We start from the raw sequence: 22,861 nt of genomic DNA on the forward strand, positions 1-22,861 counted from the left end.
GTCATGATGACTGGCAACCAATGTAGCATTGCAATGCCTGAAGTTGCATAGAATGGCTATATTATAGAGTGAGAAAAGAATTTGTGGAAAGAATAAACAGTAAAGGGCGAGGTAGAGCAAGTAATTACTAGGAGAGTTATAACATTCAACAAAGTATGATTGTGTAAACATATGGATATGAGCGATCAAGGCATATTGCTTCAATCGGGTGAAGGCCTCAGTAAAATTGGCTAGTATTGACATCTTTGCATGCTCTTTATACTACATGTGATCGTTATGTCTATCCTCTTAGTTTTAGTCCTAACAACCACAGCGTTAGTTTGATTGTCTATGATCACTTTTTTCGGATTGATCAAGCGATATCAGTAAAGGGACTTTAGCGAACAAAGAGAATCCTTCAATTGTAAAATGTTGATCAAGAGACTTTTACGCTCCTCTTCAGCATATTGCCATAGCTCAATAGCTTGGGGTAACAATCAGCAGATAGTATACACAGCAATAACTCGTCTGTAATGGATTAAAATAGTACATTTTTATTTACGATTTATTTTTTCAATCTTGAGATCAAAGTTTCTTCCAATTTGATGCCATCACTTGCGAAATTACGGATACCTTCAGAGAGTTTCTCAGTAGCCATAGCGTCTTCATTCATATCCCAACGGAACTTGACCTCATCATCGAAGTAGGCTACCTTTTCTTGCTTCTTACCGCCTTGAGGATTCAATTTACGCTCCAGCTTCTTTGTGTCCTTTTGAAGTTCGCCCAGCAACTTGGGTGAGATCGTAAGGAAATCGCAGCCTGCCAATTCTTCAATCTCACCAGTGTTACGGAACGAAGCACCCATGACAATTGTCTTGTATCCATGTTGTTTATAGTAGTTGTAAATGTTGGTGACAGAGATGACACCTGGATCCTCGGTTTGAGAGTAATCTTTGCCACTATGAGCCTTGTGCCAATCGAGAATACGTCCCACAAAAGGAGATATCAATGTAACACCCGCCTCTGCACAAGCAACAGCTTGAGGAAAGCCGAACAAAAGAGTCAAATTGCAATGGATACCATGCTTGGTCTCCAGTTCATGCGCTGCGTGGATGCCTTCATATGTAGATGCAATTTTGATCAATACACGCTCCTTGTCGATACCCTCTTCTTTGTAGAGTGCAATTAATCGCTTCGCTTTTTCGATGGTGGCTTGCTTGTCAAATGAGAGGCGGGCATCAACTTCAGTGGAGACGCGGCCAGGAACAATCTTGAGGATTTCTTTTCCAAAGTTGATCAAGAGCTTATCAAATGCCCAGCCAGCTTGTTCTTTGATATTGCTATCACATGATGTCAGTCAACATTAGTCGCATTGGATCACTGTCAGTGCGATTATACCTGCTCTTTTTCTTGGCATATTCAATAGCTTCATCCACAAGCTTGGCATACTCGGATTTCTGCGAGGCAGCCAAAATCAATGAAGGATTGGTAGTAGCGTCTTGTGGTTTGTATTGTGCAATGGCTAGATTAATCGCAATTCAACTTATGTCAGTGAACATTCCTCCATATCAGTTATGTTTAACCCTTACTTTCAAAGTCACCGGAATCGGCGACGATGGTTGTAAATTCCTTGATTTGATCGAGAACAGTGGTCATTTTGCAATGTGATGTTGTTATGTAATGTTAAATAAAAAAAAGTGGAAATGGGAAATATTCCTAGCAGGCTTTTATACCCAACTCAATCCCATGTCAATCGCTGCCAACCGCAAAGCTTGCATAAGAGTTTCATCATCCACGCTAGGCTCAAACTAGTTTGTTGCAGCCGCAAGCTGTCATGAATCATGAGTTTGCTCATAACGTTATTAAATGACCGCGCACAAAATTTAGCGTTTCACTGGGTAAACACATTTCCCAAATTTTGGCATTTGTAATCAAAATATCTAAGAAATCCAACAATCCTATTGAATATGCTTTTAGTCATTGCAAATCCAAATTGAAAGAGCATCCTCGTGACTCGTGTAGCACTGTAATATATCATATAAATGCTTCCCTTTTCCAAGTTCACATTTAATATAACTCTTTTTTCGCTTCACTTACAACATGCCCAATTCCACTTTCCCTGCAGTCATTTCGTTTGCAGACAAGAAAAACTCTACCCCAGTCATCACTGCAAAGTTTGGAGATGAAAACGATGAAGATTTCGGGGTTCGCATGGCCAATGCCGTTGAAGTGCAAGAAGTAGATGTAAATCTATATATGAGTAAAGAGCTTTGGTTGCCTGCGGGTGCTCGTGGTGCCTTTGGCGGACAGGTAAGTGCATGCATAGAACTCTTGATTAGAAAGCCATCAACTCAATGTGATACATTCAGATTGTCGCCCAAGCTTTGAGGGCCGCATTTTACACTGTAGGAGAGGAATTCGATATTCACGTACGGTATCAGATCAAACTAGCTTTCCGGAAACACAGGACTAATAGGTTCATCATCAATCATAGTCATTGCACAGCTACTTTATTTTACCAGGGAACGTCGAAGTGCCTGTCATCTATCAAGTATCCCGACTCCGAGATGGCAGATCTTTTGCTACTCGATTTGTCACTGCATCTCAAAGAGGCAAGGCCATCTTTGTCAGTAGTTTTAGTTTCACCAAGCCAGATACTAGCATTCAAGTAACTCACCAGACAGAGATGCCCAAGGTGCCTGAGCCAGAGTCTCTTCCTTCGTAAGTAAGGTACGGATGACTGCGTAGACAGGGTACTCAATACGCTGATTAGGGATGTTGAGTTGTTACAGAAAGCTTTGGAACAACCTGATCTGCTTCCTAAATACCGTGAACACATCAAACTCCGTATCGAGGAGAGTTCTCCTGTGGACTACCGTGAGATCACTATTCCTCAACCCACATTTGAAGCAGTAAGTTGGCATGGATCTTAGGGATAAGGGCGAGATGACTGATTGGTTTTGTCTCTAGCGTCGTTGGTTCAAGACAAGAGGACCTCTTGGGTCAGACAAGAGATTGCATGCTTGTGTGATTGCTTATGCATCGGATAGTGGATTTGTGGGTACGGCAGCCAAGGCAAATAATGTGCCTGCCAGAGGTATTAGCATGCTTGCTAGTTTGGACCATTCCATGTGGTTCCATTATCCTGCCAGAGCGGATGAATGGTAAGTTGATGGTATGGATAAGGCTGGACCCATTTGTTGATGTGGTGTATTAGGTTGCTTTATGACATGCACAGTCCTCGTAGCAATAGCGGTCGTGGTATGGCATTTGGTAGAATCTACAGCAGAGATGGTACATTGATTGCTACCACTGCGCAAGAAGGACTTATTCGATTATCTAAGTATGAGCAAGATAAGATTAAGAATTCGATACCCGGCAATGGCAATACCAGCAAATTGTAGACATGATGCCATTACCATATTTATCATATACGCTAAAAAGATGTTCTCTGCACTATTTATATTTCATTAATAAATCTCATTTTTATAGACAAAGCTACTCCAGACCGAAATGCTAATCATCTGGAGCAGATCAGACGTTGTACCTGATTTGTTGAACAATAATGATAGCCACTATTATGCTCCGTTCACTCGTCATTTGAATAAATTTACATTATAAATCAGTTTTACTATATAATCATCACCTCCAAGATGGCTATATATATATATATACATCCGGTAACTGGCTCTTTCTATCAATCAAGAAGCAAGTCTTTATGCCATGCTGTTTTGATCGACATGCCCATGTATCCAAAGCGACTCCAGCTTGAGATTTTAAAAACTCATGGAACAATTCATCACCAAACATGGGCCGGAGAAACTGAAGATGAATTGCCTGTCAAAATAGATGTTACAAATCGTATTTACAGAAACTCAGTGAGATGCATTGCAGTGTGATGGCGCTGAATAGCATTACTTAATAGCACAAAAGCAACTATATAAGCATTGGAGCTTGTTTAGTACTCTGCTTGCATGCTTGACCTGGTACAAGTGTACCACAATTCCATTGCTTTCCCATTGAGAAAGAATGCTGATCCATAAGATGTTCCGTATTGGAACCACGCCATTACAATATAACCTCAGAAGTTATTATGAAGCAGACTTCAAAAAAGTTTATTTATACATTTATTCAACCTTTTTCTTTCTCATCTAGCTACAATAAGAATGAACGAATACCAAATTGTTGGCAAAGGCAGAACAGTGCTGCCAATAGGCCAGTTTGCTCTCTATACCTTAGGGCCTATGGTGGCCCTGTATACGCTAGCAACAATACCGCCGCATATTTTAGGAACAAGGATAAAGCAAATACTTGCATTTCCTTTGATGGCATGTCTAGTTACGATGCCATACCTCTACATGGATAAAAACGATGGTTGGCTATTCAATGCTTGTCTGGTTGCGTTTGTGTTACTGATCGCTTGCGCTTGTAGATATGTTTTGTGTGCTCTGTCAAGCACTGCCTTTTGCCGCGTATCAACGGCTGAGCGACATCTACTGGATTCATCCTTTTCTGTACAAGAAAGATGCTTATCTATCTGCTTCTGATCTCAATACTGAAATGTGGTCCTGCATTAGAAGAGACAAGAAGGTGGATACCAAGACAGGGAAGCATGATACTGTCAAGGACAAGGTACGTCTACAGCAAAGTACACATGGACATCACTACTGACTAGACTCTGATCAAAGAGATTCTATCATCTGATTGCGCCAATCTTACTCAATGCCTTGGCTTACGATATTTGCATCTGTTATCTCAAGACATTCACTTCACAGGATGTGTTGGAGATCCAAAAGAGTCATCCATGGCAAGCATTTACATTTTTCGTTATTGGCATCACATTCATGACAGTGCTATTTAATATGTTTGGCGCCATCATGCAACTGATATACTGCCTTGTCGCTGGGCATGGCTCTTACGCATCCAGTAAGTACTATATATGATACTGAACATACAACACATGCTGATCTCAGTTTTAGATGAATGGAGAAACTTGATGAATTACCCCTTTTCAAGTACCTCGCTAGAGGATCTGTGGTCACATCGCTGGCATCGCATCTTTCGCGTCGCTTGGGTAAGCAGTGCATTCAAGCCAGTCTATTATTCGATCCGTCAAATCACCAACAAGAGCCCCAAATTCAAGCATTTAGCAATTGCTTTGGCCAACTTGGCTGTGTTTGTTGCCTCTGGTATTACACACGAGTACATTGTCTTATGCAATGCTGGATGGACGCTGTACACACAGAGGTACATGGGGCAGGAGATGGCCTTTTTTGTGCTCCATGGCGTACTGGTTGTCGTGGAAAAGACCATGGCGTTCTTTCTGCAGCCTATGCTTCCCACATCCGTGACCCAATCTCCCATTGTCAAACTGGCAAGACGTGTCTATGTCATTTACATTTCCTACATTACGTTCCCCTGGTTTATCAATAGCTTTGCACCCTGGGGATTGTTCAAATTATCGAGCTTTACTCCTTTAGGCCCTGTTTTAGACAACTATTTAGCTGCTACACCATACCTTCTACAATATTGTGGCTCGCTTATCAAATTGTAAATAAAAATCTATGCAGTATATGTGGTGCGACATGTCATGCGGAGGCGAATGAATGCCTGTTGTATTCAAGGCTGTCAACGTGGTTGCCATGGTGATGGCTAGTTTAACCATTTTTGCGGATTTTTTTTGTTTATTGCAGTTGTCAAGAGAAAGCGAAAGTTTATTGTCTTTTTTTTTTATTGTCATTAAGTGAGAAATATATAAATTAGAATCTATCATTGAAAGAGAAATGTTAGTAAAGCACATCAATAACTCATATTTCGAAATCATTACCTGTTGTAAGCCATGAAACCACGAACTCTAAGGTAATCAGTCAAACATTCGATAGGACCTTGACCTACGACAGCGAGCTCTTGATCCCAGATGTATTGCTTAGCAGTCTTGTGAACAGTATCAGCAGAGACCTTGTTGATAAAGGCCTTCAACTCCTCGGGAGTGAAGCGCTTGCCAGAAGCAAGGATTTGAGAACCAATATCTTGAGCAACAGCATTGGTGTTATCGAGGCTCAACAACAAACTAGCTCTAACTTGTTGCTTTGCACGTTCAACCTCAGAAGCAGTGACAGTTGTGGAGAGACGAGCCCATTCTCTTTGAGTGAAATGGACGAAATCATCGATTTGATCCTTGTTCTCGGTGACAACATACATACCCCACAAACCAGTATCCTTATAACCCTTGGTGAATGCAGTGAAAGAGTTGGCAAGATGGTTGTTGTGGACGATGGTGGACAATCTAGAAGAAAGGTTGGCAGCAGCACCTAAGCTCTTGTCCCAAGAGCCAATGATAGCTTGCATGACGAGCAAGTTGAAGTAGTCCTCAGAGAGGTAAGAGGCACCCTCAACAGCAAGAGCAATACGAGCTTGAGGCAAAGTATCATCACGGAGACGGATCTCAGAACCAGTGAAGGTAGTCTTCTTTTCAGCAACAGGGGCAGCAGTTTGGAGGCCACCGAACTTTTGCTCAGCGAGACGAACGAGTTCATCGTGATCAACATCACCAGAACCAACGAGAACCATACGGTTAGCACCATAGTTTTGGTTCTTGTAAGCAACCAAATCCTCGGCGGTCAATTGCTCAACAGTCTCCTTGATACCGACAACAGGGCGACCCAAGCCTTCACCTTGGAAAGCAGTGGCGTGCAAGTGGTCGAAAACAACGGCCTCGTAATCAGTCTCGGCAGCGAGTTGTTGCTTGTAAACAGCTTGACGTTGCTTATCAACAGAAGCAGCATCAATGTTGGTGTTTTGGATGAGGTCGGCAAGAATATCAACAGATGCGTTGACGTTGGCACCCAAGGTCCTGGCAGAGTAAGAGGTGATTTCACGGCCGGTTTGAGCAGTGAGAACACCACCAACCTTGTCGAATTTGGCAGCTTGACCCTAATGAGTGAATGCAAATCATCGTTATTTCATCTAGTCTCGAAATATGTGTGTTTGTGTGTCTATAATGTGCAGATCTATCAAATGTCGATACCCCCATCCCCTCTCCATCTCCCCGGTATTGTCAGACGCATCTCCCTCCCTCTCTCCATATATCTACAGCAGAATTGAATGCTACTAAAAGGGATTGATCATTACCTGAAGGGCAACATGTTCCAAAAGGTTAGCAGCACCACTGGTCTTTGCAGATTCGTTGCGAGAACCAGCATCAATCCAGACACCAACGGTAGCAGCACCAGATGAGCGGTTTTCCTCAGTTGCAACAGTGAGGCCGTTGGGCAAGTTGGTGATGCGAGTAGCTGAAGCTTGCTTGGCAGCGGTAGCCAAAGGACGAACAAACTACAATCGAATTTACAGGGTGTCAGTTACCCGTAATACACATTTTGCTGCTAACGTCGCTTTTGAAGGGGTCGATGAGATTGCTTACCTGCTTGGTCAAGCCAACGTTAGCTTGAAGGGTATTGGAAAGGAGCCTTGAAGCCATTTTTAGTTGATAAATAGAAATAAGTTAGAGTGGGGAGAGGAAACAATAAATAAATATGAGATCCAAGTTGTCTGAACGTTTTTTTTTTTTTTTTTCATCTATGGTCTCTTGTCTTTCTATGCCAGGACCTTACATTGCTTGTCCGCCCCCCTGATACAAAACCCCACGTCATCAATACAATGCGATTGGCAAAATGTTGCCTGATCCACTTGAGTTGAGGATCTATCGACTGTCGATCTTGTCGAAACACTAAATACTACCATACTTCATTCTCTATTGCAAAGAAATATACAACCTCAACTTAAAAACTAACATTAATAAGCGCTGGAGGTCTCTGAAGCGCAATGCAGCAAAGTTGACAGCCCAATCCTAATGTCGATGATGCAAGAAAGAAAGCGTACGTGCTTTCTTGTCAATATATAGCTTGTAAATCATTAAGCTGCAGCGAGGAACACTTGTTATACAAGCAAGGCATATATACCTTTAGCGGTCGCCCATACATGTCTGTCGCATGTCGCAAACCTAAAGCTAGGACATGGAAGTTTTGATCATTGCTGTCTGTTTCCTCGTAATCTCGTAATACTATTCGCTGGGATCTTTCATTTTCTTATTAGAGGTTTTCATATGTCCACACGGAGCAGCGCAATACAGTAATAGATATTTAGCAGTGCACCGACCCAAAGAGTACTTGTAATGCTTTAGGGATGTCAACAAAATCGTTTGTCATTGGGAGAAGACTTGAGGTTTGCCAATCGAGATTACGAAAGAATCAAATTGATTTTGCTATGTCTGTTTTAAATATACGAGTGTTTATGCTTCGGATGGCTCTCTACCTTCGCTTTGCTTCAGTGAGAACCAACCTAGCGCAGCGGCAGCTCGTGCTACTGATTGTCCTTTCGTATCTTACCAAAACACTGCTGCTTTCATGTTGAACCTTTACTTACACAGGAAAACCTCATATAATCTGTGGATCTGATTCTTATGTGATGCTCTACATCCATATACACGTAGCTACTTCATCTACGAGTAAGCAGCATACTGGTATTGCCCCTTTTTAGTCCTTAGTGTCCCTGATACAGCAACATATGAGCGCATTTGAGCTGCGTTTTCTTGCGTTCAAGGCCGTTTTAAATGGTCAGAATAGCACCAAACAGTTGTTCTCATCTAGCACTTACTTCCTGACACCTTTGCTCAGCTTTTTGGGGATCAAAAAAACATGGCCAAAAATTGGCCAAAAAGCATGAGGTACCCCTCATGGTTTTCATCAAAAATCAAACAATCGCGTTTTTTTACCTCAAAAATGAAGACTTTTACTAGGCATATATTACATCAATATGTTTCTCTGGATCCAGTGCAACCTCAGAACTTCGTTTGTGAAACATTCATATGTAATATCTCGACATTTTGGCCAAAACCCTCATTTTATATTTTCATGATTTGCTCAATAAGCTACATCAAAATACCTCTTGTAGATAGTACCATTAGATGCGCCTTGAAAAGTACTTTACGGAAGCTTAAGGGGTTTTGGAGAATTTGTGCAACTTACCTAGTCGAATTTCCCAAGATAGGTCGAATAAAATCCAAAAACTGCAAAAGTTAGCAAATCAAGGCAGGATGTCAAGCGGAGATACACTAATTTTTCGCGGCTGCTGGCCAATCTACCTTCCTCATGATGCCAATCGATGTTTGTGAAGCTAATATGAAGGATGTTGCGAATTAGAGAGTGCTATAGCTTTTCTTAGCTTCTCTTTTTCTTGATGATGTGAGTTGGTTTTGTATCCAACTCATTCAGTCTTTGCAAATGACCCAAAAAAAGTTGTAACCTACTGATGAAATTCAAAATGTCATCCTAGAATTAGACGCACAATAATAATATTAAGCCTTGTTTTTCATCAAGCAAAAGATGGAAAAATTTATGTACATCTGGAGAAGTTCGAATGATTGAATATAGTCATAGTCCTTTCATACAGGTCTAGGTGGCCACATAGTGCATTTTACTGACCACATTACTGTCAAACAGACACCAACAAGACAAGGTGTTGATAGAGTGTTAATACCTTACCAATGTCTGCAGGCCCATATTAGAGCACTTGTGCTCACGCAGAATCCAAGCAACTGACAATGAAACAGGCTCGACAGGTAGCCTCTTTATTACAGGATCTCGGGTGTTTAATCAACTTCCGGAAATCGGTTCTTACCCTCACTCAACTGTTGGGATACCTGGGCTTTGTATTGAATACTAGATCCATGACGGCCCTCCTCCCTGCAACCAAACGAAGGGATATTCGTCGTTCAATCAAACAAGTACTAGACAAACCTCATCGGCGGTCTCCCAGGGTTATTCACAGTTTGGCAATGCGAATACAAGCAGCAACATTTGCGATTTTCATCAAGTTTAAAAATGTATATCAATTGCCTACTTGTTTGTGACATAGATCTACCGAAGCTGGAGGTAATTCGATTTGGAAACTATACATCATTCGCCCGATGCCTGGAAAATCGTGCCGACCTTGTATTCTAGTATCGCAAAACACTCTATCCATTGCGCATCTCTGTAACTGCCTTGACCTGAGAAAGTCTCGTATGCAAAAACTATGTACAGAGTTATGCAAATCTCAAATGTTTGTCGCTCACTGCATCTTGCTCTATTGTATTCGATGCTCTTATCAAAGCTTGCCTTCAGTTGCAAATTCTGAAGCTTGTATTTCACTATAGCACAGGGGATTATCGAATAACAGAAGGCAACAATGCTAGTAACCAAGGGGACTTCTTGCTATTAGGACTTCCAGCTTCTCAACACGAAGTTCTCGAGATCAAGCATGATCTCATGACTACAGATTTATACGTATACTTACGCTGCTGCTGCCAGTTCCTCTCTCAATGGGTGCTCTTTATCGACTCTTGTCCAGCCACTGGTCCTCTTCCTGATACATTTGATGCCTCTCAAGCTAATGCATTACCACTCACCACTGCCTCAATCAATGGTGATCCATCCGGAGCGAACGCACTGGCACAAAGCCTACACAAATGGCTTCCTTGTGTGAGTCAGCTGGATGTTGGCTGCTTTCATGTTGGCACAGTCATTTTCAATCACTATAATTTCTCTTTGGAATTCCATCAAAGGAATCTCTCACATCTTTCTGTTAACTTAAGCACCTCATTTGATAACAAAATAGGGCTCGCGGAAAGAATTGTATTGGAGATTACAATAGAAAATGCAACAGTATGGCATCAAGTAGAGGGGTGGTGGAACACTGATACTCAATTCGCTCTCAGGACGACGAGCAATATACCAACGCTTCTGTACGAGAGGCGCGAATGAATTCCTTTAACACAACGGTCGTCAGCATCGAGGGACAAAGTATTCAAATGTTGCATGTTTACTTTAAGGGTCATCAAGAATCTTTTGTTTAAGCAATTCACGTGATTAGATATCTTATTTTAGGTATCTACAGGCATTATACCGTGCTATTAATAATGGACTAAATGGTAACGCACAGCAATCCACATTCGTAGACACACATCTACATGGCATGAATTAATTAATTGACAACTTTATTTCAGATGATATGATTAGATAAATCACTCAACAGCAGTCTTCTTCTTGAAATGCGACAAGGATATACGAGGCTGCTTACTACTGGTAGCATTGCTAGCTGTAGTTGTAGAATGTCCTGTCTCTAGCGAGGAATCAGAGTGCTGTCGTTTTAATTTCCAGGAGAAAGATTTCAATATAGATGGCGATGATGGCTCTGACCTTGTTGTATCGCCACTACTGGTGCTGCTGCTACTTAGTCTTCGCAGGAAAGATGTTCTTGATGGCTGTTGTTGCAATAATGGACGATGCTGATGATGATGAGGCGGATGGTATGGATGCTTTTGTTTCCAAGAAAAGATGGAGGATGATTGCTTTCGCTTCGTGTTTGATGTGGGTGATGATAAAAAAGATTTTGGTTTGGATGGCACCACTGTAGAAGCAGATACAGCCTTCTTTTTCAATGCTAGTTTTTGCACTGCGGGCATCTGCTTATTTGATGGATGTCTTTGCTGCTGCTGCAGGGATGATGGACTAATTACAATTTGAGGAGGTGTAGGAGAGGGTGAGCTTTTCAGTGTACCCACTGGCTTTTTTTCAAAAGGCATGATCTTGTTGTATGAGAAATCATCATTGATGATAGTCTTGTTGTTTTCTTGTAATTTCCAATGGTTTATTAATACAGATATGATCCAAAACAATGGACTGTAGATTTGAATCCAACATTGATAGCCAGCATCTTTAATTTGATCCATGATGGTTTGTGATAATGGGTGTTGTGTCATTTGCTACGATCGCCAGCGCATAAAAAATGTGAATTTCAAAGAGAAAAAGAAGAGATCAAATATGTTTCTATCTTTCAAAAATATAGGTATGAGGGAGGAGGTTATATATACACTAGAAGGCAAGGGAGAAGAGGGGGGGGGGTTTAAAGAAAAAAGAGGAGATAAATCAACAGCCTGGTTAAAGGAGTCAGCTATCACCATTTGCAAATGACAAGACATGTAGACTAGAGTCATAGGAGTAAAGGAAACAGCAGAGCGATTACTGTATCTACATACAAGATGTATTCATGCCGAAATGTTCAGGCACCAAATCTAGACAAGGATCTGCTGGTTCAGCAGTTAGTGCACCCACTGAAGTAGTCAGATACTACATCTCCTCTTTTTCTCTTCTAATTGACAATAGTTTAGGAGATGATAAACTTGTATATTGCTTCCATCTTTTACCTTGACGCTATCAATATAGTTTCAAGAATTCTCAAAGAAGGGAGGTCTCTGAAAAAAAAAAAAAGGTTGCATTGACATGATGAATACTCAGTCGGCATAAATCAAGTGAAAATGACAAATACTACATGTCACCTTGGAGAGTGATTGCATAATATCGTATCATCTCTTTCTTTCTACCTTTTCGGGCCAAGATGAGGGCATAAATCCAACATGACATTATCCAAAGATTCGTTTGAAAGAGAGACCATGAGAACAGACTATCTCGATGGGTAAAACAATCTTGATTTTCTACAGCATCTCAAACCGAACTGTACTGTATAGTGAGTAGTGAGAGACATCCCACATCCGCATTTTACACACACACACACATTGCTCTATTTGCCTCCTCTCTCCTTATTTTGTCTCTCCTCATGAGAATGCACAGAGGGCATGAAATTCTTGGGATGTGTAATGCGTACAGATGCTTGCACATGCGTCATTGAGTAGGTTGAATGGAAGAAAACAGCATTCATTATTCAAAAACCGCATTTGGTGTATCCTAGCACTAAAATTTTTCATTTCCATATTCCTGCCTTTACCTGTTGCGTTGATACATATAAACAGTTTACACACAAAAGCAACTACAACCACAGCAGTTTATGATTATACGGCGTAGCACTATTCGGAGTGCACTTTTATTACAGTTATCCATCTTTCCTTTCATACAATCCAAGACTATAGAAACCCATACAAAAGAACATTCTCTTCAACTAGTACAGCTCCAGAATGTACCCTCATTAGATCCCATTCCTGCACCAGCACTGTCGGATTTCGATGAGGAGGATGGGGAGGACCAACGTGATGGTGATACAACTGTAACCATCACTACGATAGTTACAGTGGCGACAGAGGACCCAGAGACAGAAACCATACAACCTAGAGCAGAAGAAGACTCTTTTGACGGCCAAGATGATAGCAATGCAGATGAAGATGAAGAGCAGGAGGGGGAGGAGGAGGAGGAGGAGGAGGAGAAGGAGGAGGAGGAGGATGTGGAATCAGAGGATAGCACCGCAGAACAAGATGAACAAGACTCTTTTACAGCCAAAGAAGAAGAGCAAGATACCGCAATAGAGCCTACAAGCACAAATCCCATGTATATCATTTCCGCAGCATCGTTCAAGCAACAGCAAACGACTATACCAACCATCATAACAACAGCAACAGCATCAACACAAGCACCGCCCTCATCCTCATCTACATCCTCCGTCAACCAATCCAACAGCAACACATCATCCAACAGCAACACATCATCCAACAGGACCACCCAATTTACCAACACATCAGACCCACTTGTCCAATATGATCTAGAATGCAAAGCAGACGATGTCTATTGTGCCAAAGTCAGTAAAGCAGTAGGATCTGCTATCGATGAGTTCACTCGAGTCATCAACGTCAAGAATTCACTGTTGATCAAGGTCATATATTATAGCTTTTGCGAGAAAACATGTGCAAATGGCACATATGGTTGGGGGTCACCTACATCGCAATTCACATTACCCTTTGAGGATGGGGCAGACCTGAATTACGTTTATCCGCAAGCACTGGCGAAACAATTAGCGCCTTACAGTAGCACGTCCGTGTGGTCCAAATATGACATTGAAATAGAAATCAACCACGATGCGTATATGAATGCAACAGATATCGAACAGGCCATCGGTGATGGATGGAACAAGACGGGTACTCCGCCTAATGGCAAATACTGGTTTCATGTAAGTAGATTGTGAATGGGGATACATAAACTATGGGACTCATTCTATATTGCAGAATGATACAAATGCGCAGGGCATCCTACGAGAGATTGCATCCCATCAGATTGATCTTCGTTACGTCGTGCTACATGAATTATTACATGGTTTGGGATTCCTGAGTAGCTGGGCTGCTTATTTCTGGACAGATGCCTCGCCATTTCGCACACTTGTGGATGGGGTGATTGATCCCATTGAACTGCAACTGGTAACGCCTGGGCCCTACTGGTTTATCAATCAAGACACAGGACCAGCCTATGTCACTGGATTCCAGCCAAACATGATATTTGACAAATATTTAGTGAATGTGGACACAGAGCTGAATGTCACGAGCACCTTATCCCTATCTGACCTTGCTTTCGAGATGCAGGATTTTTGTGTTCAGAACAGTAATGCATTTATTGTCAATTTTATCCGGGCATTCAATAAGGCGAATCAATCGACTACAGCACACAAATTATGGGTCTCCATGTCTCAGCCAGAAACATTGACATTTCAGTTCCAAGCACCAACCGTGAGCAACAGTAGCTATAATCTGATACCCTATTTGAATCAAACGTATCAGAGCATGACATTGTTGACCGGCCGAGATCTGTCCAGTAGCTCATACGAACATACTGATCCCACCATGAATCGACCTGGACTCATGATTTCGCACCTTGACGATCGATATCAACACACACCTGACTTTCTAATGACGGAGGAGTATCATAAAGGTAAAACATTGGAGCAGCTGGTGGACATTTACTATGGCAACATACCCAGTTTACACTACAATGGTACGGCATCCACGGGTAACAGTACCATGGTGCAATTGACTTACAAGTCGCCCATTGGGCCTGGCATTCTACGTATGCTGGACTCTATTGGCTATTCTACCGTATTGACAAGGACAAATTACACGACAGACGGCAGTGTCAAGACAGCCAAGTCTCGGTCGAGTTGCGACGACAGCAATACGAGTCATGGTTTGAAATCATCGCCTACCCCTACATCAGATGGATTACCAGTTTCGAGTCAGAAATCTGTTGTTCTTGGATCTCTAGCCATAGTGTTTTCTTTAGTCTTAATAATGAAATAATAGAAGCTTTCGATTTTTTAGGCTATAAATGTCAGCGCTACTATAGGCAGGAGGACGGAAATGGGAAGGGTATATTTGCCAGTTTAAAAATAACAAATAATGAGGTAGCACAATCATTGGTCAACTTTCGTTTGTAAGAAAACACAAATTTAAGGGTAATTTGTTTCTACTTTTCTAAATACAAGCACAATGCCAATGCTAAACAGCTAAAAAGGTTATTTTTATATAACATTAGATTTGAAACTTCCATCTTGACCCTTTTAGTGTGTGGCTCCACCCCTGCTTAAATAGTAAATTTTTTTCCATTTTTATGCGCATGAATTGCAATAGATTAGATCTCAAATCATTGGTTTTGACATTTTGTTGGCTTACTAAATGCAAATGTTGCACAGCCATCTCCGATTATTGAGCCCTAACAAATCTATATAAATAGGACGGATGCAATGCTTTTCAGCCCTTCCCTTTACTCTCTCTCTTGTACATAATTTTTTTTTTTTTTGAAAATACCTCTCTCTTATAAAATGCAGATCAAAGCTATGCCTGCATCTACTACATTATTTAAAACCAAGTGGAATACGTTTGTTGCCAAATTAACACCCATCCATTCGAGCGATTCACAGCAACAGCCAAACAAGCTGCGCAGAGACAGTGATGATACCATTATATCCAGAATAAAAAACAGAAAGCACAGTGATGCCATGTCTGTGGGCACATTTGAATCAACTGTCAGTATGAAGGACAAGTTTCGTCAAGCCATCCCATTCTTTCGCCGCAGAAGCTCATCCAACATCTCTGCATGCAATGAGGAAGTTCTCAATACTTCAACCACACCCACAGCTTCCGTTGATTATTACCATGAGTTGGAAAAGTTGCAAGCACTGTATACATTGGCTGTCGACGAGGTATGCATTTGTCTCTACTTGTACGAGAGCACAATGACTCATTCTGTTTTCATTCCATAGTTAAACTACGCTGAAGATTCGCAAGGATCATCTTATTACTGTGGTGATAGAGTAGCTGCACGTGAAGCCATTAACAATTGTGCCAACGCATACATCGAACTGCTGCGACATACCACAGACGCACTCACACGTGAAGGTCTTCAGTCGTCCATGACACCCAAATTGATCAAGCTCCAAAAGCGTATCGATGCATTACCCGAAGTAGATGAAGATGGTGATTACTATTGAAACATCTCTTTTTATATATATATATATATATATATATATATATTGTACATATGTAACATAATCCCTTGTCTATACGCTTCTAAAATTATTAATCTCGAATATATACCACCTTTCTTAATATAAAATAAATGCTCTATTGTATTTCTACATGTATGAAAATTTTTCATTGTAACACAAACCGGTTAGAATCGGTTTCCATCTGCAAAAAAAAAAAAAAAAAAAAAAAAAAAACGTTGAATAAGGATAATTTAAAAATCTTCAGTCCGGGTATGGCTATTGTTGTGCTTTGTTGAATCGGGCATAGTGGCTGTTTGATCAACATTTATTCAGCTAGGCCGCATGATACACTCATTTGCTATACATCTTAGATGTGAGTCAAAGACATGTTGGGTGTTGAATGATGAGCAATTACGTATACATTAGTATCAAAGAAGTTACACCGGTTGATTTCATGATTTATAATGACTTCTTGTCTGTCTTGTCCCAACAGTAAGTGAATAGATTTTAGTAATAAGGAATTCTACACATTTACCCATTCTTATTCAACACCAACATCGCCGGGGATCACAACACACACACACACACACACACACACACACACACACACACACACACACACACACACACACTAAATTCATGTGAAAGATTACAAGGTCAGGTAAAGAGAAGCATTCATGCTTTGAAATTCCATCCATACGGATCAGAACAACAGTTATTCTTTACGTAATCTCATACTTGAGCTTCTTAAAATGGTATCCATTTCGATCTGTAATCTTACAGTCATCTTTTCCCAGAAGAAACAAGCTTCATTCATTCCAATCGGATGCACATTGCATCCCATGTATATATATAAGCATGCCCTCCTCAACAACATCAAGCATGTCGATATTAAGATTAAGGTTGATGCTGTAGAACCCAAGGCGGAAGTCTATTGACAAATGGATTATCCATATATTTGAGACAATCCGACACTATACATTTTAATTGAGATCGTGAGAATCAATCCAGGAGGGCTTTCCTTTTTATGGTTTTCTATTCATGTTACACTCGGATACATATAAAAAAAAGCGCTTTATTTGTATAGCCTGTAGTTTTACACGATTCAATTCTTGCAGACAGATGTGTGTTCCTGAGGGCCGTTTATTCGCGAGATCTCTTTTTCCCTTTTCCCTTGATATCTTCCACCACCTCCTCTTCTTCTTCTTCTTCTTCCTCTTCCTCCTCTTCCTCCTCTTCTTCCTCCTCTTCTTCCTCCTCTTCTTCCTCCTCTTCTTCCTCCTCGTCCTCGTCAGATGAGACATCATCATCAAATAAGCTCACTGAGGTGGAAGCTGTAGCCGTCTTCTTTACAGGCTCATGTGTCAATTTTTGTCGCTTAATTGCGTCGCTTACTGCTGATTTCACGTTTTCAACTACATCTTCCTTGTCTTCTAAAAACTTGTTGTCGTCAAACAAGTATTTCCTGGGCTCTCTCTCCTTGAGTGCCTCTTCAATCTTCTTTTTCAGCTTTTCTCGTTTCTCTGCTTCTCTCTCTGGGATTGCATCTAATTCTTCCTGTAATCTAATCAAATAAGCATCTCCATTTTAATGTAGACATAGAGAGCATACACTTACTTTTTGGCATCGTTCACTGTACGAATTCGTCTGCCTTGTAAATCTCTACAGGCCTCGAAATTGGTCGTCTTTTGTGCATTCATACGACCACCTTGAGCACGCAGCATGGATCCAAACCCACCCTTACCGCCCAGCATTCTACCAGAGAGCTGAATATCCAAGAATTCGCCATTTGTAGCCAGATCTTGATCAACTAAAGAGTGGCCACTGCAAGTACGCAGCACTTGTTCATTGATTGGAATGGAAGTAATTTCATATATTTGCTGTTTCAATTCATGTGCTGTAGTGGCTGCATTGTTTGTGTTTAAAGGCAAACACAAGGGCTTTTTTCCAGAATACAGGGAAATGATAGCTTGTGTCATGATGAGATTTGAAATGATAATGGTAAGAAATAAGGTCAAGAAGAGAAAAAAATTATATTCGTTGCTTGTTGCTCAGTTCAAGCTTATCAATCCAATCAACAGCATAGCTCGTGACTGATATTGATGAGACGTTTCCAATCTTCATTGTCAAATGCCAAAATTACATGGATAAACGCTGAAAGCTACGCTTCATCATCATTATATATATTGGAAAAATTGAACATCAAAGCGTCGCCGTAGCCAGTCAGAGGCTAAAAGCCCCTCTCCCAAGAACATAATGCATCTAATTCAAGTGGTCTCCTGCCTGCTATTTGGCTGTGGATTGAGTGATTTGTGGTTTCAGGGCAGCATTTGGTGACATTGACCTTAAGATGGTTTTACCGTAGCGAAACAAACGTGCAAAACCATAATCAAGCAGTAACTTTGACATCTTATTTTCATTATTAATAAGCTTACCAACAACATAGCGCATCGAGATTTGCATGAATTAGCTTTACCAAAATCAACATACCTCCTCCTATTCGAATTCGAAGTTGCACAGACTGCAGAGCTGCCCTTCCAGAAGATTTCAGCTATCAAAGATGTAATTCATGCCGTGTAAATAAAAATTATGAAGCGAAACATAATCAAATTTAACAGCTTTCAAGCCTTTATATCTTGACATGAAAACCTTTCTGAGCCACCGGAATGACGCCAAACAATTGTACTTGAGCAGTAGTAACTTCCTGATACCTTTGCTCAACTTTTTGGGACCAAAAAAAAAAATATTGTCAAAAATCGACCAAAAAGCATGAGGGGTACCTCATGGTTTTCACCGAAAATCAAATGATCGCATTTTCAACTTGAAGACGAAGACTTTTTCTATGGCATACGAGCCTTTCAGCACTTCGGGTGGTTTCCTGACCTACGCTTCGCTTCGGTGGAAACCAACCTACGTTCAAACGGCTCGCGCTGCCGCGGGCCTTTGGCTAATATCCCAAAATTAATATAGCTAAAATGTTAGAAGAGGAACCCTGATTGTTGATTGATATATAATCACTAATCATATGAGTGTTTATGCTTCGGATGGTTCTCACCGAAGCGTAGCGAAGGTAGAGAACCAACCTGCGCAGCGGCAGCTCGTGCTACTGATTTCTCTTGCGTATTTTATCAAAATACTGCTACTTTCATTTTGACCCTCCACTTACACATAGCAACCCTTCATATTATCTGTGGATCTGATTCTTATGTGATGTTCTACATCCATATACACGTAGCTACTTCATATACGGGCAAGCAGCATACTGGTATTCCCACTTTTTAGTCCTTAGTGTCCCTAATACAGCAAAATATGAGTGCATTTGAGCTGAATTTTCTTGCGTTCAAGGCCGTTTTAGATCGTCAGAATAGCCCCAAATGGTTGCTTTCATCTGGCAGTTACTTTCTGACACTTTTGCTCGACTTTTTGGGGACCAAAAAAACATGGTCAAAAATCGACCAAAAAGCATGAGGTATCCCTCATGGTTTTCATCGAAAATCAAACGATCGCATTTTTCATCTTGATAATGGAGACTTTTACTATGGTATATCTTGAATCAAAATGTTTCTATCAATCCAAAGCAACCTCTGAAATTATCTTTGTGGGACTTTGATATGTAAAATTTCGACATTTTGGCCATAAACCTCTTTTCATATGTTTACAAATCATTTAATAAGTGAATTCAAAACATCTATTTTACTTAGTACCATTGGAAGCGCCTTGAAAAGTACTCCAGGAAAGCTTAAGGAAGCATGGGGTGATTATCATACTTCACTTAGTCGAATCTGCAAAAATAGCTCGATCGAGTCCAAAATTATCAAAATATGTCCAATCTGGAACAGACTATGATTCTGGGTTTGAATTAATTTTGGCTGGTAGGGCCAGCTGGAAAACTCATGCCCTTTTCATAAGGCAATACAGTAGTAAATGCCCTTGAAGCGTATAGAAAGTAGGTGGAAGGTCATAGCACTATCGTTTATAATGATATTTTATTGCCTTCTATATCGTTCATAATGATATTTTATTGCATTCTATATTTAATAACGTTAGTCTGGACATTGACAATGCATGGGTTGCATAAAATGTCTGCAGTAAGTAATGAAATCTCTGAGGCTCTGAGACGTCGCTCAAATAAAACATTGACAGCATTGAGCAGAGGAAAGAGGGTAGAAACAACAGTGGTTTTTGTTGATTGATTGTAAAATCATTATTCTCATATGAGCCAGGACAGATAGATGCCTTGAAACTCAGGTTCCATATTAGGATTGTAAAGTGCAAAAGTACTGAACATTTATTATGTTATGATATGAGCCAGGACAGATAGATGCCTTGAAACTCAGGTTCCATATTAGGATTGTAAAGTGCAAAAGTACTGAACATTTATTATGTTATGATATGAGCCAGGACAGATAGATGCCTTGAAACTCAGGTTCCATATTAGGATTGTAAAGTGCAAAAGGACTGAACATTTATTATGTTATGATATTACATCAAAAGGTTTCTCTGGATCAAGTGCAGCCTCAGAAACTTCATTTGTGAAACATTCCTATGTAAAATCTCGACATTTTGGCCAAAAACCTCGTTTCATATTTTCTGGAATTGCTCAATAAGTTCAGTTGAAACATCTGTTTTACTTGGCACCGTTGGAAGCGCCTTGAAAAGTACTTCAAGAATGTATTAGGAAGTACAGGCTGATCATCATCGATTATATAGTCGAACTTCGCAGAATAGATTAAAGAAGTCGAAGAAAGACAAAATCTGTCCAATCTTGAACAAAAAAAAATATTCGGCGTTTGAATATATTTTGATCTGCTGGCTGACCAAAATGCCTTTTTGATGATGACAATGATGATTGCAATGCTGATAGAATGGGAATCATAAACCTGAAAGAACTACCGCTTAGTTTGAGTACTTTTTTTTGGATCTTATTGGATGTTTTCATATCTGACAACGCCAGTCAGACTGGCTCTCCACCAAAATATATGTGAGCGCGACTTCCTAATCATGATTTGCAGCATTTCAACATGGCATGTAGGCAGTATGCATCTCATTGGTTTGTTTAAAAGAGACTAATGCCAATGGCTGAAAAGCTACTTTGGTATGTGCTGAGGGTATCTTTAAAACTTGTGTCAGGATATTTATTGGGAATGATGGCTGCATTCTCGTTGACAACTGACAAATTCTGATCGCGCCTAACTTCACCAACAATTAGCTGCAATTTTATTTGAGAATTGAATCGAATGTAAGCATCGTCGTTAGTATGATTTCAGGCTAGTCATTCTTCTTCTTCTCCACTTAGGATCTCATGAGCTTGCCCATAACTTTTGATATGATGAAACCAGCCGATCAATATCGCTGCGCTCGATGATGGCGTCTCCCTGCTGGCTCTCACCGAAGACTTTTCAAATCAGAGATAATAAAAATCAGGCATATCAAGTAGATTTTAAACAATCAATTAATAGTAAAAAAAAAGGCTATATTAGAGTCAGGAGGGGGAGGTATCTATTTACTGATGTTGCTCTAGAGATGGCAACATAAAGCTTGCCATGCGTAAATACAAGACTTGTCTAAGATCTACAGCGACGTTTTTGAGAGATTATCATTGCAAAATACACCTTTATAGGGAAAAACTCCCAAGAAAAAAGTATTTGCGCTAAGCAACTATCTTTTCAATTCCATGATCCCATTTAATCAGCATCGCAATTATCGTTGCCATCAACAGAAAGGCATTTAGGTCAGCCACCAGCAATGCCGCCGACGCCAAAATATATTCAAACGCCGAATATTTTTTTTTGTTCAAGATTGGACAGATTTTGTCTTTCTTCGACTTCTTTAATCTATTCTGCGAAGTTCGACTATATAATCGATGATGATCAGCCTGTACTTCCTAATACATTCTTGAAGTACTTTTCAAGGCGCTTCCAACGGTGCCAAGTAAAACAGATGTTTCAACTGAACTTATTGAGCAATTCCAGAAAATATGAAACGAGGTTTTTGGCCAAAATGTCGAGATTTTACATAGGAATGTTTCACAAATGAAGTTTCTGAGGCTGCACTTGATCCAGAGAAACCTTTTGATGTAATATATGCCATAGAAAAAGTCTTCGTCTTCAAGGCGAAAATGCGATCATTTGATTTTCGGTGAAAACTTTTTTTTTTTTTTTGGATGATATTATTTTATTAGGATAGTAATTAGAAATAAAACAAATGCATCAAAGAGATGGACAAGTGTATGGAGACAAAGTGACTTGTCATATATAAATCTTGAATAATAAACTAATGGGAGAGTTGCCTAAGATTTGACAATCTTAACAGTTCTGTGCGGATGTGGCGACAGACTTGGATGGCATTAAAGGGGATGAGGTTGTAAAACTGTTGATAATGGTGTCTCCAGATAGTACGCATAATGGTGGCAAAGAGATCATATATGGTAATGTGTAAGTCATAATTGTAGATATAATAATGCTTCAGTTTGAAGATTTTCGGTGAAAACCATGAGGTGCCCCTCATGCTTTTTGGTCGATTTTTGACAATATTTTTTTTTGGTCCCAAAAAGTTGAGCAAAGGTATCAGGAAGTAAGTGCTATATGAA

General features: G+C 40.4%; 8 protein-coding genes across 8 annotated transcripts; 4 read left to right on the top strand and 4 right to left on the bottom strand.

The window, feature by feature from the left end:
• Positions 1-544: 544 nt before the first annotated feature.
• TAL1_1 (sedoheptulose-7-phosphate:D-glyceraldehyde-3- phosphate transaldolase) lies at positions 545-1,635 on the bottom strand (the record flags this gene model as incomplete). The annotated part of the gene is made up of 3 exons (XM_064819466.1): positions 545-1,319; positions 1,378-1,501; positions 1,569-1,635. The coding sequence occupies 3 exons, from the start codon at positions 1,633-1,635 to the stop codon at positions 545-547; spliced, it is 966 nt and encodes a 321-aa protein (XP_064677601.1).
• Positions 1,636-2,079: 444 nt separating this feature from the next.
• TES1_1 (acyl-CoA thioesterase) lies at positions 2,080-3,383 on the top strand (the record flags this gene model as incomplete). The annotated part of the gene is made up of 6 exons (XM_064819467.1): positions 2,080-2,289; positions 2,349-2,408; positions 2,474-2,700; positions 2,753-2,891; positions 2,950-3,143; positions 3,197-3,383. The coding sequence occupies 6 exons, from the start codon at positions 2,080-2,082 to the stop codon at positions 3,381-3,383; spliced, it is 1,017 nt and encodes a 338-aa protein (XP_064677602.1).
• A 954-nt stretch (positions 3,384-4,337) lies between these two features.
• On the top strand, positions 4,338-5,533 carry ATC70_000046 (uncharacterized protein; the record flags this gene model as incomplete). The annotated part of the gene is made up of 4 exons (XM_064819468.1): positions 4,338-4,353; positions 4,412-4,611; positions 4,668-4,905; positions 4,959-5,533. 4 exons carry the CDS (start codon positions 4,338-4,340, stop codon positions 5,531-5,533), a joined length of 1,029 nt encoding a protein of 342 aa, XP_064677603.1.
• Positions 5,534-5,738: 205 nt separating this feature from the next.
• MAS1_1 (Mitochondrial-processing peptidase subunit beta) lies at positions 5,739-7,456 on the bottom strand (the record flags this gene model as incomplete). The annotated part of the gene is made up of 4 exons (XM_064819469.1): positions 5,739-5,745; positions 5,807-6,912; positions 7,111-7,311; positions 7,400-7,456. 4 exons carry the CDS (start codon positions 7,454-7,456, stop codon positions 5,739-5,741), a joined length of 1,371 nt encoding a protein of 456 aa, XP_064677604.1.
• Positions 7,457-11,038: 3,582 nt separating this feature from the next.
• Positions 11,039-11,776, bottom strand: ATC70_000048 (uncharacterized protein; the record flags this gene model as incomplete). The annotated part of the gene is made up of 1 exon (XM_064819470.1): positions 11,039-11,776. The coding sequence occupies one exon, from the start codon at positions 11,774-11,776 to the stop codon at positions 11,039-11,041; it is 738 nt and encodes a 245-aa protein (XP_064677605.1).
• Positions 11,777-12,063: 287 nt separating this feature from the next.
• On the top strand, positions 12,064-15,085 carry ATC70_000049 (uncharacterized protein; the record flags this gene model as incomplete). The annotated part of the gene is made up of 3 exons (XM_064819471.1): positions 12,064-12,132; positions 12,979-13,968; positions 14,024-15,085. The coding sequence occupies 3 exons, from the start codon at positions 12,064-12,066 to the stop codon at positions 15,083-15,085; spliced, it is 2,121 nt and encodes a 706-aa protein (XP_064677606.1).
• A 521-nt stretch (positions 15,086-15,606) lies between these two features.
• Positions 15,607-16,275, top strand: ATC70_000050 (uncharacterized protein; the record flags this gene model as incomplete). The annotated part of the gene is made up of 2 exons (XM_064819472.1): positions 15,607-15,987; positions 16,048-16,275. 2 exons carry the CDS (start codon positions 15,607-15,609, stop codon positions 16,273-16,275), a joined length of 609 nt encoding a protein of 202 aa, XP_064677607.1.
• A 1,140-nt stretch (positions 16,276-17,415) lies between these two features.
• ATC70_000051 (uncharacterized protein) lies at positions 17,416-18,251 on the bottom strand (the record flags this gene model as incomplete). Its single annotated transcript, XM_064819473.1, has 2 exons — positions 17,416-17,836; positions 17,890-18,251. The coding sequence occupies 2 exons, from the start codon at positions 18,249-18,251 to the stop codon at positions 17,416-17,418; spliced, it is 783 nt and encodes a 260-aa protein (XP_064677608.1).
• Positions 18,252-22,861: the final 4,610 nt, after the last annotated feature.

This window comes from Mucor velutinosus (genome assembly GCF_035048745.1).
Source record: "Mucor velutinosus strain NIH1002 chromosome Unknown tig00000025, whole genome shotgun sequence".
Taxonomy (NCBI): Eukaryota; Fungi; Mucoromycota; class Mucoromycetes; order Mucorales; family Mucoraceae; genus Mucor; species Mucor velutinosus.